The following is a 15730-nucleotide window of genomic DNA, read 5'->3' as shown; positions in this document are numbered from 1 at the left end:
TATTGTGAAACATAATGAAGTATTTTGAAGTATTTGAAGTATTTTATAATGATTAATGCATGGTAAAAAGTTTAATGTTAACTTCATATATAAGATCAAATATAATAAACAAAAATCACTGCACATGATAAAATCATGCAAAGTATTAAGTAACACATAATAATAGTAATATAAAGGATAATTCAGCATTACACGAGCTGTACTTGCAACGTGCACACATAAGAACCCGCATGAGGACGGTGTCGTGACAAAAGCAATACAAACCAGGCGGAAGTCTGTCATATGTGATGACGTCGGCGCATCCTCAAACGTGATTGGTCCTACTGTCTCCAGGTCCGCGTGAGGTAACGCCTTTTTAAATACGTCACCATCGGTCGTATAAAAGTGCTTGGCGGCAGCGCGCTGACGCAGCCCTAGTTTGAGAGGGAAAATGTATCGCACGCGCTCCAAGTCTAACACCGGAATCGCTTTTAATTCTTTCCTTTTCACTGTGCCACTGGAATATACTCAACTGAAAAGACATTATAGTAAAAACTGGTCGAGTATTGGTTGATTTTAGGCACGGAACTACTAATTTAAGCAAAATGCCAAGGACCAAGAAAAGGAGCGGCAGAGGTAAGTAGGATGGAATATCTGGAAATGACCGGTTGTTTTTTTAGCGGCCTCAGCCGCAAAAGGGATTCTGGGGTTTGTAGTTTAGTACACATCGACCGAGTAATGAAATAGAAGGAAGAGAACTACAACTCCCATCACTACGTGACCCGCATTGGTTGACAGCCAGGAGTGTCTTTCTTTTGACACAAACAAAAGAATAATACACAATGTGAGTCATGGAAAGCAGAAAATGTACGTTGGAGTTTCTAAATGTGGTATTTGTTTTTAAGGGACCGTTGTTTAGTTTTAAATACTAAGGTCTGATATAAAACGTTTGTCAGATTAATTAAATTTATCAAACGACCAAAGATTAACATGGAATAAATTAATATGGTTATCATATAGTATAACAGGATTAATATCAAAACAACAATCAACTTGGATCATTTATGTTAAAATATTATGACTTAAGATTAATAAATGTTAAGATATTATATAAGATCGAATTTGTTATGAGAAATGTCAATAGGAGGAAGCTGCTGTAATATTCTGTGTTAACTTTCAGATGTCAATGTGTGTGTTTTAGGTTATTTCTGGCCATGTGGTCACATTAGCCTGCTTATATAACACAGGCCTGTTTGGGACCAAATAGAGGATAGGAAGAAGGAACCAGGAACACGAAGTCCAATTTTTTCAACCGTAGACGTGCATAAATCAGCCTGTAGTGTGTTATTAAATGTTCTCATCCCATCTGCTCGCTGGATTTGCCCAGGCCTTCGAGAAGGAGAAGAGACTTTGTGTACTGACAGCCTGCTGTTGTCCTTCACACTATCACACATGTTGTTTTATTGTAACTCTGCTGTACTATTTTAAAGCAAGAAATGTTTACTTTTGTCTGAGAAATTCCACACAGTGGCAGTTTTGTTTGTCTTCTGACACTTAGTACCTTTTGCAGACGTCAGGCTAAATCTTTATGTACACTCATTAAGGAATGCAATGGTTGTATAAGGTCATTCCCATGTCATATGACCACCTTAAATTAGTTGGAAAACACACTTTAAAAAAAAAAAATAATAATTAAGGGATGCACTGAATTGATCAAAACTGATGGTAAAGGCCAAAAAACCATTTCAATTAAATGCTATTTTTTTTTCAACTAACAATTCATCAGAAAAATAATAAGCAAAGCAAACAATTATTTATATATTTATTTTCCAGAAACGATCATCAAATCAGCATATGAAATTTATTTCTGAAGGAAAAAGTGACACTGAAAACTGTGACCGATCCAGATTCATGCTGAAATGCAGCTTTGCAGTGAAGTTTTTATGAAGTATTTTATAGTTCATCTGTTTTTGCAGGGGGACAACAGGGGAATGTCCAGCCGTTCAGTGATGAAGATGCATCTATTGAAACCCTCAGTCACTGCAGCAGCCTCAGTGAAAGAACCAGTGCAGCAGAGGAAGGTGGGTATATTCACAAGCTCTTGTTTTTGTTTTTTACTCTACAGTGTAATGCAAAGGATGAATAAACTCTTGTGTAGAGCTTTATCGGAGAAGAAAGCAACATTTATGATTATCTCTCTTCCTATTTGACAGCTGGTGAAACTGAAGAAATGGCTCAGGAGGACTTCCAGTACAAACTGAAGGTGTACATCGACAGCACGGTGGATAAGAGGTTTGTGTTCATTTGGATTTCGGACCTCAACTGTGCTTGATTGTTCAGAATAATCAATTTCTGTCAAAACCTCAAGCCTGCAGCAGACTGTAATATTAAAGTAATTATGCTCCCTTTCTAGTGCCAAGACCAGACAAGGTGCCCTTGATGGACTAAAGACTGCAATGGCAACCAAAATCCTCTACGAATTCATTTCTGAGAGAAGGATGACCATCACTGACAGCATTGAACGCTGCTTGAAGAAAGGTTGGCTTCATTTGAGATTTTGTATAGTTGGAATTAAACTTCTCTTAAGATGTTGTCATGACATCAGTGCGGAAAGTTGAGTTGGATGTTTGCACTTTTTAACCAGGTAAAGGAGTGGAGCAGTGTGCTGCAGCCTCGCTGGCGTGTCTCCTGTGCATCCAGCTGGGGTCTGGGATTGAGAGCGAAGAGGTTTTTAAGACTCTTAAACCCGTATTTAAGACCATCCTCAACGATGGAGCAGCTAATATTCAAGCCAGACAAGCTGTAAGCGGACATGCTCCTCTACTGCGCCTTGAAGAATTAAAATGATTTTACAATCTTTAACAATCTGTTGATCTCGACTTTTTCTAGTGTGCTACAAGTCTAGGCCTCTGCACTCTTGTAGCAGAAGATGATATCATGGTAAGTTTGACTATAAAAAGTTTTTAACTTTCAAGTGGACGTCAGTCTTAAACCGTTGTTTTACTTCTAAACGAAAGAGAGAAAATGATTGACAATGTAATTTCAAACCCATATATTGTAAAATTGTTTTCTGTGGAATTTTTTTAACAGACTATATCTGCAGATTTTGAACACAATGGCCGTTCATTCAAATCGTGCTGGTTTATTCCTCAAATCATTTTGAATGAGTCCACCTTGAATCCATTTAAGGGTTTTTATCCAAAACAAACTTTTAAACCCCTTTATTAGCTTTTTGTATTGCTGTTTTATAGCATTTGAACTTGTTGCTTGTAATGAAAATAGCCAAGGAACCTGGCATGGCATTAAAACACCAACCAACCATCATGAAAATCATCAGAGTTGAAACAGATCTTTGAATTTCCACTGAGCTGGTTCTCAAATCTGACTGACTGATTCATTCATTGAGTGATTTAATGATCCAGTCAAAGTGGTACCCAAGTTAACCATAAGCATGCGTTGAGTAGTTCGTCCTTTCACTTAGACCTGTTGATGCCTCCGAGGCTTTCAGGATTGATTCAGACCTGATCTTTGTGTCACCTCCAGGATGTGTATGCCACCATGGAGTGTTTTGAGAGCCTCTTCACTCGTTCGTATGTCAGGGAAGATGGAAGCAGACCTTCTGTGAATCCTCAAACCACGCAGCTCCACACAAACGCTCTCCTGTCCTGGGCCCTGCTGCTTACCATCTGCACAGGCAGCCATATCAGAGTCATTGCACAAAAGTAAGTGTTGGAAAACACTGTTATTAGGCCAGAGATCCTTGATGGTATTCACGAACTGATCTTGAAGGAGACGTTGGAACCTACAACTAAGGTACAACCTCCTCCTAGGTTTATCCTAATATTGATGTGCTATTGTTTTCAGACATCTCGCTAAACTTCCACGTCTGCTGGAGAATGACAACGTCAACATGAGGATTGCTGCTGGGGAGACCATCGCCCTTCTGTTTGAGCTCATCAGAGATGTTGACCCTGTAAGTTGTTAGTATTTATAATACAATTCTACACATTTATTTAGCTTTTTATTCAATCATATTATTCAAATATTTAATCAATGGTTTCACGAATTTCATTATTTAAATTTAAACGCATTTTTAAATCGTGTATTTGATAAAAGAATAGTTTTAATGTATTTAATATTTTATTAATCAATAATTTATTTGAAAATATTTTAAGTGTTCTATTTAAAGTATTAAAATGTTTAGATATTTAATACAAATTAATTTTATGAAGTGATTATGTAACTTAAAAAATGATTGTATTAAAATGTATTAAAAATAGGATTAATAGTACAAAATAATATTGATAAAATAGATTTAATTGCTAAATATTTTAAAATTGAATGTAATTATGAAATATTTAAGTATTAAATATTAAATTTATTAAATGCATATGGTAACACTGTAGAATAAGGTTCCATTAATGTATTAATTAACATGAACAAACAATGAACAATACATTTATTACTCTTTATTCATCTTTGTTAATGTTAGTCAATTTAAAGTTATTCATTGTTAGTTCATTGTTAGTTTAGTTCACAGTGCATTAGCTAATGTGAACATGCACAACTTTAATTTGAATAACGCATTAGTAAATGTTGAAATTAACAATAACTAGGATTAATAAATTCTTTTAGAAGGATTGTTATTGCTTAGTTCATTTTAACTAAAGTAGTTAACTAACATTAATGGAACCTTATTCTAAAGTGTTACCATATCAATAATAATATGCATTAATTCATAAAGTAATGAAATGCATGAAAGTATTTAACTTTCAATAAAATGGTTTTAATAGCTTAGTGAATTACTTTGCAAATAACAATGTAATTTGTATAAGTTTTTATTTGGAATGTTTATTTTAATAATTTAGTTTCTAGTATAATATGATTTGTATCTTCACAGGAGTTTGATTATGATGGCTGGGAGCCGTTGTGTGAGCAGCTGAACGCTTTAGCCACTGACTGCAACAAACACAGAGCCAAGACTGATAAGAGGAAGCAAAGATCCGTCTTCAGAGATGTCCTTAAGGCCGTAGAGGTGAGATAGGATGTAAACAGTTGTCATAGTTGACAGACTCATCGGTGCTGCAGCTCGGACCCTGACCTCTCTTCTGTGTCTGGAACAGGAAGGGGATTTTCAGAGCGAGACAATCCGCTTCGCCACAGAGCGAATGGTCATTGACAGCTGGGTGAAGAAGAGGACTTATGACGCCTTCAGAGAGTTTGTTGGCTCTGGGATGAACTACCATCTACAGGTAAAGCTCTCAGATGTTGCGTATAGATCCAAAAAAGGGATCTTTGAAGTGATTTATTGAAATTTAATTTTCTGGCCACAGTCAAACGAGTTTATAAGGGACGTGTTTGAGCTGGGACCACCCATGTTGATCGATTCTGCTGCTCTGAAAGCCATGAAGAGCTCCAGACTGGAGAGGGTAGGAAAGCCGTTTATTTTCTATGCGTTTTTATTTATGATATATTAAAAAAATTCTAAGTTTTGATTGTTACGTAATTGTATGCTATTGTTCTTTCAGCACCTCTACAATGCAGCTGCGTTTAAAGCTCGTACCAAGGCCAGGAGCAAGTTTCGGGACAAAAGAGTGGATGTTGGGGAGTTTTAAATTTTTGTAAAGCTCATTATTTGTTTTTTCATCTTGCATTTAACTCTTATGATTCTTTGCATTCCTAACATGGTCTCTGTTTATATATACATCTATGTTAAATGTTAATATTTGCTATCTATAAATTGACTCATTTTTCTTTGACTCTAACTTGAGTTTATATGTAAATGGTGTTGGGTTGGTCAGCATCAGATAATGTTTTCTGTTGTTTGTGTAGTTGTAGGTCCTGTAATGTTATGAATTGCACAGTATTTGAGTGATGTCACGATGGGCTGTACTGTAGTGACTAGGTTGTACATTAAAAAAAAATGTTGATGCCTCCTGTTCAAAAGTCCTGGTTTGTTTTCTTCAGTATCTCTCATAATAATTATCGTCTTTTAATAAGACGAGAAGCCATGAACTCTCAAAGAAATGGTTACATCAGACATCCTGAACCTCCTCTGCACTTCATGGAATCTGTGCACTTGTTTGCTTCACAGTTGCCATGGACACAGATTCACTGAAGCTGAAATAGCCATCTGATGTTTTGTAACAAAATTGTATGTCAGCATAATTATTAGATAAGGACACCTGTGTATCTCACAGATACTCTTTCCTATGGTTATGATAACTTTGTGATTTATTAGACCATATCTAAATTAAATCTGGAATAGCATACAGCGTTAGCATATAGAAGAGTTTAAACCGTAAGAGTAGTATACACTGCATCCGAAATGAAATCCTTTCCTAGACGTTATGGGAAAAACACATGAAGAGATTTTTATTTTTATAGTTTCTCAATGATAATAAAATAACACTTCTGAATACTGTGCACTTAATAGTCTACTGCCTGCCCATATACTATCATTTTTGTTTAATGTGAAATTAATTATGCAATGCCACATTTCTGTGTCATTGAGTGGCATCCAGTTATCAATTTTACATTACTTTGCATTTTTAATCCAATTTTGTGTACTTGTCTGAAAAGGGAAGTCAATGTGAGCACAATGCATTATGGGATACTGTATTTATTTTGCAGATGCATTGCGTTGTAAAGCTACTGCACATTTTGTAATTGGCCATGTGGTTGAAAAATTCACATATTATAAAATATACATGTTTATTTTTTACAATAAAAAAATTAAGTCACAAATGAGTGAATACACATTATTTCATATACTAATTCAAATATTACAATTAAATACACATTTTGTAGTTTAACCAATGTCAAAACTATTCAATAGAAGATTACAGTTATGATTCCTCTAATCATGGCTTGTTAATGTTTTTTTTATTTTCACCTCAGTTCAACAGGGTCATGCATGTCAGCATTACCTAAGTCAGCAGATGAAGCTGTGCGTCTGAGTGCATCTCGTTCAGTAAACACACACAGCAGTATCTCTGAAGCAGCTGGTGGTGCAGAGCTCTGGGACGTTTCATAAATCAGACCTGATGTATCCTGACAGAACTCCTCCTCTCCAGTCTGCTTCTTGTTGCCACAGTCCTGACGGTTCAGACAGAGCAACATGAAAAATGTTATGTATAGATTAGAGTTATTTTGTCATAGAGCTGCACTGCACATGAAAATGCATCTTCACAGACTTTCCTTCTTTGATCTCCACAATACCATAAAACTGTCAATTCAGGGTTCTTCCTGGTCTCCCCCCCAGATTTTACAATAAATATGGTTCGGCTAGCTACTGTGACCCACATATTTCATGTCCTGATGGCACAACTGTGGCCTCTTGTTTATGTGCGTCATCCATTGTGGTATAATTAGCTTCCTTTGGCCTCTAAACTCAGAGAGTAGCAGCCAACAGGAGGTTTGGATTCTGGGTCAGTGTGAGAATCTGTTGAACCCGGATTTATCTTTTCAACGACGTGTCAACGTTAGATGTCTGACTTTAAGCCTGCAAAAAATACACATGAATACGTCAAAATACAAGATTTCCAAATTGACTCCCAATACAACTTTCTCAGGCCACATATTATAGCTGAATATATTGATTAATAAATAGATTAAAATATATTAATAAAAATAAATGCCACATCGTATAATATTTATTGAATATATATTAAAAATAACATTTGTTTATATAATGTATTAATATATGTAAATATCTAGAAATGTATCATTTTATAATTTTATAAAATAATATTAAATAAATGTATTACTTAATTTCTATATAGATATACTAAAAGTAGATATATTTGCAATATAAATCTGTAGTGTAAAACATTTACATTTAGTCATTTTGCAGATGCTTTTGTCCAAAGCGACTAACAATTGGGGGATGCATAATGCTATTTATTTATTTATTATTATTATTATTATTATTATTATTTATTTAACTTCCATCGTTTTTTTAGCATCAACACTCAAGTGAGAGCTGGCAAATGTCCTCTCGCTGCTTCTAAAGATGGCTTTAATCAAATATATTAAATTGTGAGATAGTAGGTGTTTTTAGGCATGCTTGAAACCTCTAGTTCAATTTATGCGGAAACATCTGCGATAATGTTACGTTCATTAGCACAGTAGAACCTAGCATAACACTGTAAACAAATACACAACGGCTGTTTGTGTGTGTGTTTACTTATACTTAGTTTACTTAGATAGATAGATAGATAGATAGATAGATAGATAGATAGATAGATAGATAGATAGATAGATAGATAGATAGATAGATAGATAGATAGATAGATAGATTTAAAAGGTTTAACATGACGTATAAGGTAAATTCAGGTCAATCTACCTTTTTGACATTTACAGTGAGATGTACCCGAATCCTGAATTGTTTTATTTATTTTTTTTGCTTTGTTTTCGGTTTATGTTAGCAGTCAACATTTATAATAATTTAACTAACTGTTTACACCGATATTAAGGTTTGTGGTGCGTTATAAACACGCAAACAGAGCAATATGCGCACTATTTGTTATTCAACAGTTACCTGCAGGAGCTGAATCTTCCAGCAGATGGCAGCTGATCACTGTTGAGAATGTAAGTCCCTAAACTCATCATCATAATGAGGTTACGTCATTAATTATCCTACTAACACATTCACGCTGCAACTTATTTCCATTAATACGTGTCAATTATTTCTACGTTTAGACAGATCACCTAATACTTGATGTAGTTTTTTTTTTTTTTTTAATCATTACCTCACTGATTTCACTAAAACAGGAGGCCCCAGTGTTTGAAACAACCCTAAACTGCAAAAAAAAAAAAAAACCTGTTTATTAATATTTATCAAGAACTCTAGTAGTCTAATTAAATGGTTTGCAACACCTTTATCCAAATGCAGTTTTCCCTCTGTGATGGTTTAAATGAGAAACCATTACATTTTCAATCACATAATTGGAAAATACACCACATTAGGTTTAAATGTGCCGCCTTCATATCACGATCATGATAAATTGTGTATTAAATGTAATTTTGGAACTGGATATCAGTCGTGCCATCACATGCTGTTTTTTTTTTCAGCCAAGCTCAGATGTTAAGTGACTCCTCCAACATGTGACACATAAACACAGAACAGTCCTGTTTAAACACTCCCATGGTCGGCAGCCAGCCTCCAACAAAAACACATACGCGCTAGGTTCATTTTGGCCAAAAACCCACTGTCACGGTGGAAGCCGGTGCCACACGATCTCGTGATGGAGGCCAGTGACACATTCGGACGCTCACAGGGCCTGACAACTGTTTACTGGCCCGTGCCAAGCTGGGTAATGCTGGGGTTCATTGCAAGGCACCTGTTCACGAGCAGCACGAGCCAGAACCTTGGCACCAGAAATGCGTGCGCAGCGGGTTTGCCACTTTAGCTCCTCTATTCAAGCGCAGATCACTATATTAGATCGCTGCTAGAGCTCCATTCACACAGACCCACCCACATGAGGTTATTCAAGAGCGCTGATAACATAAAAGATGGATATTACAAGTGTGGCAATGCATATTAGAAGATATTATAGATAGATCTGAGCGTGCTGTAGCTTATATTTCAAATTTACTGTATGTTGCATGACATGAAATTGATTATTTCATGCTTAAAAAAGATAAATACAAGCCTCTATGAATTATATACAACTAAGACAATTGTATGTAATGTAAAGGAAATTTGTATTACTGTGTTTTTGTGCCATGGTAGTACCGTGGTATTCTTGAATGTTGCAAAAAAAAAAAAAAAAAAAAAAAAAAAAAAAAAACCTTGGTATCACACTTACAAAAAGTATAAAAACAAGTACAGAAACATACCATGGTACTATTTTTAAATAACCTGTATTCATTTTAATTTGGAATTTGATTTTTTGATGGTGATGATGAAAATGTGAGATAAAAAAACATGAAGATTTTTTTATTAAATTATTTTATTTTAAGGATGCATTGGGTTGATAAAAAGTCATAGTAAAGACATTAATAATGCTACTGTATTTCTATTTTAAATAAATGCTTCCTCAAAATTATTAAGCATGACAACTGTTTTCAGCATTGATTGTGATAAAAAATAAAAATTCTTGAGCAGCAAATCAGCATATTAAAATGATTTCTCGAGGATCATTGTGACACTGAGTTAATGATAATGAAAATTCAGCTTTGTATCACAAGAATAAATAACACTTTAAATTTCATTAACATATTTCACAATAGATCAGTTTTTACTGTATTTTTATTAAATGAATGCAGCCCTAGTGAGCAGAAAAGACTTCAAAAACATTAAAAAATCTAACAGACCCCATACTTTTGATCAGCAGTGTATATGTCGACTGTAGTATTAGCATAGGACTTTTCCAGAAAGTGTCCCACATACAGTCAGCAGATCAGTGCATCAGTTCGCAATGTCATAAAGTCTGGAAATCTGTGTGGGAAGACAAGCAACAAAATGTCGAGGACTGAACTTATTCAGTTAGTCCTGTTAAAACAGATACAAAGCCATTTAGTTGGATTAAATGTAGGTTATGGGGCTTTGGGAGCAGATTTGAGTTCATCCGTGGTCAGTTAAATAAGAGCAATCATGAGTAAATAGAACAGGGAATTATGGGAAGAGGACGGGAACTTCAACACAGACGCCCAGCTGGCTTCTGAGAGATCTCTCTGTGTGTTTACATGAATGCTTATATGACTGCCTGTGTGTGTGTGTGTGTGTGTGTGTGCGCGCGCGAGTGTGTGTGCTCTTGTGTTTGTGACATATCAGGACACAACTCTGTATAATGACATGGGTATGACACAGGTATTACAAGGAGAGGGTGACTTGTGAGGTAATTTATAAGGTTCAAAACGCTTCTAAATCATACAGAATGAGTTTTTTTTGAGAAAGTAAAAATGCACAAAGTTTCCTGTGAGGGTTAGGGTTAGGTGTAGGGTTGGTGTAGGGCCATAGAATATACAGTTTGTACAGTATAAAAACTAGTGCGCCTATGGGATGATCACACTTTTCACAAAAACAAACGTGTGTGTGTGTGTGTGTTATGGATGTGTGTGCCCGCTATTGGCTGCTCAGTAGGATGATTAAAGCACACTTGCCCGTGCTCTGGGGGTTGTTGCCAGGGCTCTGAAGGAGAACGCGAGCTGATTGGTTCCCTCAAATGACTGAGGTTTCCAAACTAGTCACATTAACTCAGCAAGCATCCCGACCTGAGAGCACATCTTAGTTTACAACTCTTTCAAAAATCCATAAAAATCGAAACCATGCTCCACGTTAATTGATTTTTTGAAGGTTGCCTTTCATTTGAAAGAGATCATCAAGGCCAAAGTGGCATCATTTTGGAGACGACGCTTCGTCTCGGCGACTAGACGGAAGCCACTTAAAATGCACGCTGTGTTTTGCAGAGGTATAAAACCCAGAGACAGAGGATGATTTTAAGATCGGGACGAGCTGAGATTGAGAGAGAACTTCAAAGGCTTTAGGGATGATGGAAGGTCAAAGATACCGGCGTTCTGGATTAACATTTTCACTGCATAATTTTCTACTCTGTCGCCCTTTAAATATTCTAATATCACTGATAACCTCTTTACAACACCTCTCGGAAAAAACACGATTGCTCAAACAAAGGCAGCAATTACTGCCAGTCATGATTTCATGCATCCTTCGTCCGTTTTATTATGCACTAACACTTCAATAGTATCCCGTCGTCAGCCTTTTACAGCTGTAGTAAATACGCTGGTGTTATTTATTGACAGGCTGAGTTTGTCTATCAGGCCTGAACGTTGCTTGTGTGCTCGTGAAGCAGACAAAACTGCTACTGATATTCAAAATATGAAGGTGATTTATTTCTTATTTTATGGCTTATGTCCATTTTGTCAATTTTAATTAGACTGAAACTTTTCACTTTTTATTTTAAAAATATTGAAAACAATTGATCAATCAGAATGATTGACTTTTCTTTATTTTGACCAATAAAATGCTTCATAGAATGAATTATAAATTACACACTTTAATCTACATGTTTGGAGACTATCAATTATTATTATTATTATTATTATTATTATTATTATTATTTTAAGAAATGAATAATTTTATTCAGCAATGATGCATTAAATTGATCAAAATTCATTCATTATTATCAAATCTGGTAAAAATTTATAGCCTGAATGCACTGTAAGTCGCTTTGGATAAAAGCGTCTGCTTAATGCATAAATCTTAATTTAAATTTAAATTTTAAATCTATAAAAACCTATAAAACCTGTTTTCTGTTTTAACATATTCAAAATGCTATGATGCAATTTCAAATTGATTAAAATAAATATTAAAATATATATTTTTAATTTTTAATTATATAATTAAATCAACTTCAATTTATATATACTGTAGTGTGTATATATATAAGTGCTGTACATTTTTAAAAAATCGTGATTCATCCCACCAAATAAAGTTTTTAAATATACTTTTATATTGCAATAATTTCACATTCAATATTCAAATTTATGTGGAAACAACATAAAGACAGTATATTTTTAATATTTGTCAAATGGCATCTTTTTTATGACTGAAGGCGAGTATCACTGATCACTAGATAGATAGATAGATAGATAGATAGATAGATAGATAGATAGATAGATAGATAGATAGATAGATAGATAGATAGATAGATATTCAAACAAATTACTAAAATTTTTATTTGTCATACATTTTGAACTCATACAGCATTGGCTGTATTACTATCTCTCAGCGGAAATGTTGTTTTGAAACGTGAGGCTTGGTTTGAAAGGCTGCAGGCATTTAGCGTGTCCTTAGCAGCTCTCTGTACGCTTCACTGCAGCTATTGCATGTTTTCCTCTCTCAGCATGTCTGTGGCTTGCTCTTTCCCTCTCCTTATCTTTCCCCATCTCACTTCCTTTCCATGTACCGTTCCACAAACAACCTTTTCAACTTGATTATTCCATCCGTGGAAATGCCACGTGAATTGTGAGCTGTGATATTTATAATAAAAACCAGTGCAACGACCAGCAGTTACACCTGCTCAAGACAACGGCCGTGTCAGGAAACTTGTGTTTCTTCACACTTGATGGACAAGCAACTAATGAAAATCTAATAGATAATGCAAAAGGCTGGCACTGAAAACATAAAAATGGTAATCACATTTCAGTCAAATCCTGCCAGGCCATGCATATCAAATCAGCCCCACCTATGTAACATCCAATCTAATGCTAATCTACCTTTTTCTGCCTTTTTCCCCTTTCATTTCATGGTTTGCATGTAAGTTGCATGAATACTTTTATGACAAACTACACCTTATACACGCGACAATGTGTTTGCATGCATTTATGAGTGTGATGGCATGATATTTTGATGATAGTACTTCATTATAGGACCTTTCTTGCGAGTGACGAGAAGCTCATTATCATCTAATAGCTTCTGAGAATAGCATCAGGGAGTCTAATTTGAGCTCTTTCATGATCAGGTACTGTAGAAAAATCTTCCACTGGTCCAAGTCAGATCCCATTCTGGACAAATGACTAATTCGAAATATATTGGGTAAATAGTAATGCCCAAAAATAAAGTTCTACAATATGTTATTCTGCACTAATGTGATGCAAAAAGCACAATGGAAAAAATAAAGAAAAATAAATATGTACATAAAAGCACAAAACTATGAAGGCCTATGTTATGGTAGTCATCATTATAGCAGAACAAAAACACAATAGAAAAAACAAAACTTTTTCCAGTGTAATATAATATAATATAATATAATATAATATAATATAATATAATATAATATAATATAATATAATATAATATAATATAATATAATATAATATAATATAATATAATATAACATAATATAATATAATATAATATATAAAAACAAAAATATAATCGCCTACAATATGGTATTCTGCAAAAATGTAGCACAAAAAACAACATTGCAATAAATAAATAACTAGCACAAAAATATAAGATCTACAATATGGTTTTCTGCATTAAAAACATAAAAAACACAATATTCAAATATACCCTGACTTTTCACCTATCGCAGACAAACAGATTACAGATGGCAGAGAATAATTCAGCGACATTGTGCATCTAATTTATCTGCCATCCCTCCTGAGCAGAACATCGTACCCCATAGACAATATTTTGTGACTCTGGCATAAATCACAACGCATGATCTCATTATGGAAAGCAGGCTGAAGAGAAACATCTTCTGCATTCCACAATACCATCACAGCATCCAGATGTTGAATCTACACAACTGATAAATGAGCATTAGAATATTCCTAAATTGAATGGATGTGTTACAAATTTATCTTTAACACCAATGCTAACCAAATCTGGCCTGAAAAGGTTTTTTTTTTACATGTTGACAAGCATTTATCACAACACATAGTTAACTCACTTATTTTGTACATAGTCAGCTTAGGTTTTGGAACAGAGCTTGTATTTATATTATTATATGTTTCTTTGGTGAAAAAGGTTGAGCCAGGAAAATAAATGCACCACTACATAAGCATAACTAAATATTGAAATCAGCGCTTTTCACATAATGCTTTATGAAAAATACTCCCAAGCATTTTTTTTTAAAATTGCTATAAGGTAAAGCAAACCGTTTCTGTGCAACTATATTGTATTTGATCCTTATGCATTAAACAAACTGAGATTTTATTACAGTAGTCTGTCAATGCAAAGTGCCATTCACAGCAATACCTGATATTCCATTTACCTCTTTTCATTGCACATGGCTCCTTTATCTATTAACCTTTGACCTCTTAGGTCTCAAACCAGTCTTCAGATGTCCCATTATTGATGTCTTCTGATTGGCTATTTGGTTTGGTTGGACCCCACACACCCTAATTCACTGGCCGAGCTGTCTTGCCCTTTTAAAACTGCAAAATCATTTTTTCTCACTCAGTGATTTAACGTTATTTCATGGCAGGACTTTTGGGAGGCAATTTAGAGATGAAATGAGCATGGACAGCAGGACGGTTCAAGGGTGTAACTCATCTCCCATCCTGCAGGACGACAAAGATCTCAAGCGTGTGCGCTTCAGTTGGAGGGGATGATTTAAATCACACGGGGGCATTCGTGTTTGCTAACAACCTTGGGAATGGTTATCTGTCTAAAGCCCGAATAAATACTATAATCTGAAACACAATACATTGGGGAAAACGGACAAGTAGGCAAATCGATAGTCCTGAGAAGCCATTTAAAGCCGGATAATGTGTCATAGCTCACAATAGATATGTATAACTCACAGAATGGGAATGATATGAGTAGATGGACCATTATGAGGGCTTTAAGGGGTTAATGCATTACTAAATCCAGGACATTTCCTGTGTGCACCGGCTCCACAGGAGGGTTTAATGCTGTAACGCTCCAGATCCTCTATGAAACGGCACTTAAAAATGGCATTTCTTAAAGCTCACTGCTCTTTAAGCACTCCACACGGTTGCTGAAACCTTACGTGCACGCACATGGCTTTGAAATCAAAGAGATTCATACTTGGAATGAATGAACAATGATTGTCGCAGGGTAGGGGGAAAATAAGAGATGCAAATGGTTTGAAGAAGTGGGTGGGTGGATTGAATTAGCAAACTGAATACAGAGCTGATCATTCATCTTCCTGAGGCGCACGCAAAAACACGCATCTGACAATGTGACAACGTTCCTAATGGAGTATCACATTGTTGTTTATGGCCTAAAAACATGTTCATGACACATGTCTGA

The 15730-nt window shown here is 35.2% G+C and overlaps 1 protein-coding gene across 2 annotated transcripts; it reads left to right on the top strand.

The window, feature by feature from the left end:
* Positions 1 to 390: 390 nt before the first annotated feature.
* On the top strand, positions 391 to 5925 carry LOC127977539 (interferon-related developmental regulator 1-like). Of its 2 annotated transcripts, none has more exons than XM_052582463.1 (12): positions 391 to 615; positions 1956 to 2060; positions 2193 to 2271; positions 2393 to 2517; positions 2624 to 2781; positions 2869 to 2919; positions 3523 to 3701; positions 3844 to 3952; positions 4880 to 5014; positions 5103 to 5231; positions 5313 to 5408; positions 5508 to 5925. In XM_052582463.1, the coding sequence occupies exons 1-12, from the start codon at positions 585 to 587 to the stop codon at positions 5592 to 5594; spliced, it is 1284 nt and encodes a 427-aa protein (XP_052438423.1). In that variant the 5' UTR covers positions 391 to 584; the 3' UTR covers positions 5595 to 5925. The 2 variants fall into 2 exon arrangements, with proteins under 2 accessions (XP_052438423.1, XP_052438430.1); XM_052582470.1 differs by lacking the exon at positions 391 to 615 and adding an exon at positions 623 to 823.
* The last annotated feature ends 9805 nt before the right edge of the window (positions 5926 to 15730 follow it).

The sequence above is a fragment of the Carassius gibelio genome, chromosome A4, assembly GCF_023724105.1.
Source record: "Carassius gibelio isolate Cgi1373 ecotype wild population from Czech Republic chromosome A4, carGib1.2-hapl.c, whole genome shotgun sequence".
NCBI lineage: Eukaryota > Metazoa > Chordata > Actinopteri > Cypriniformes > Cyprinidae > Carassius > Carassius gibelio.
The sequence above is the reverse complement of the archived record's forward strand: the minus strand, read 5'-3'. Positions and strand labels throughout refer to the sequence as shown.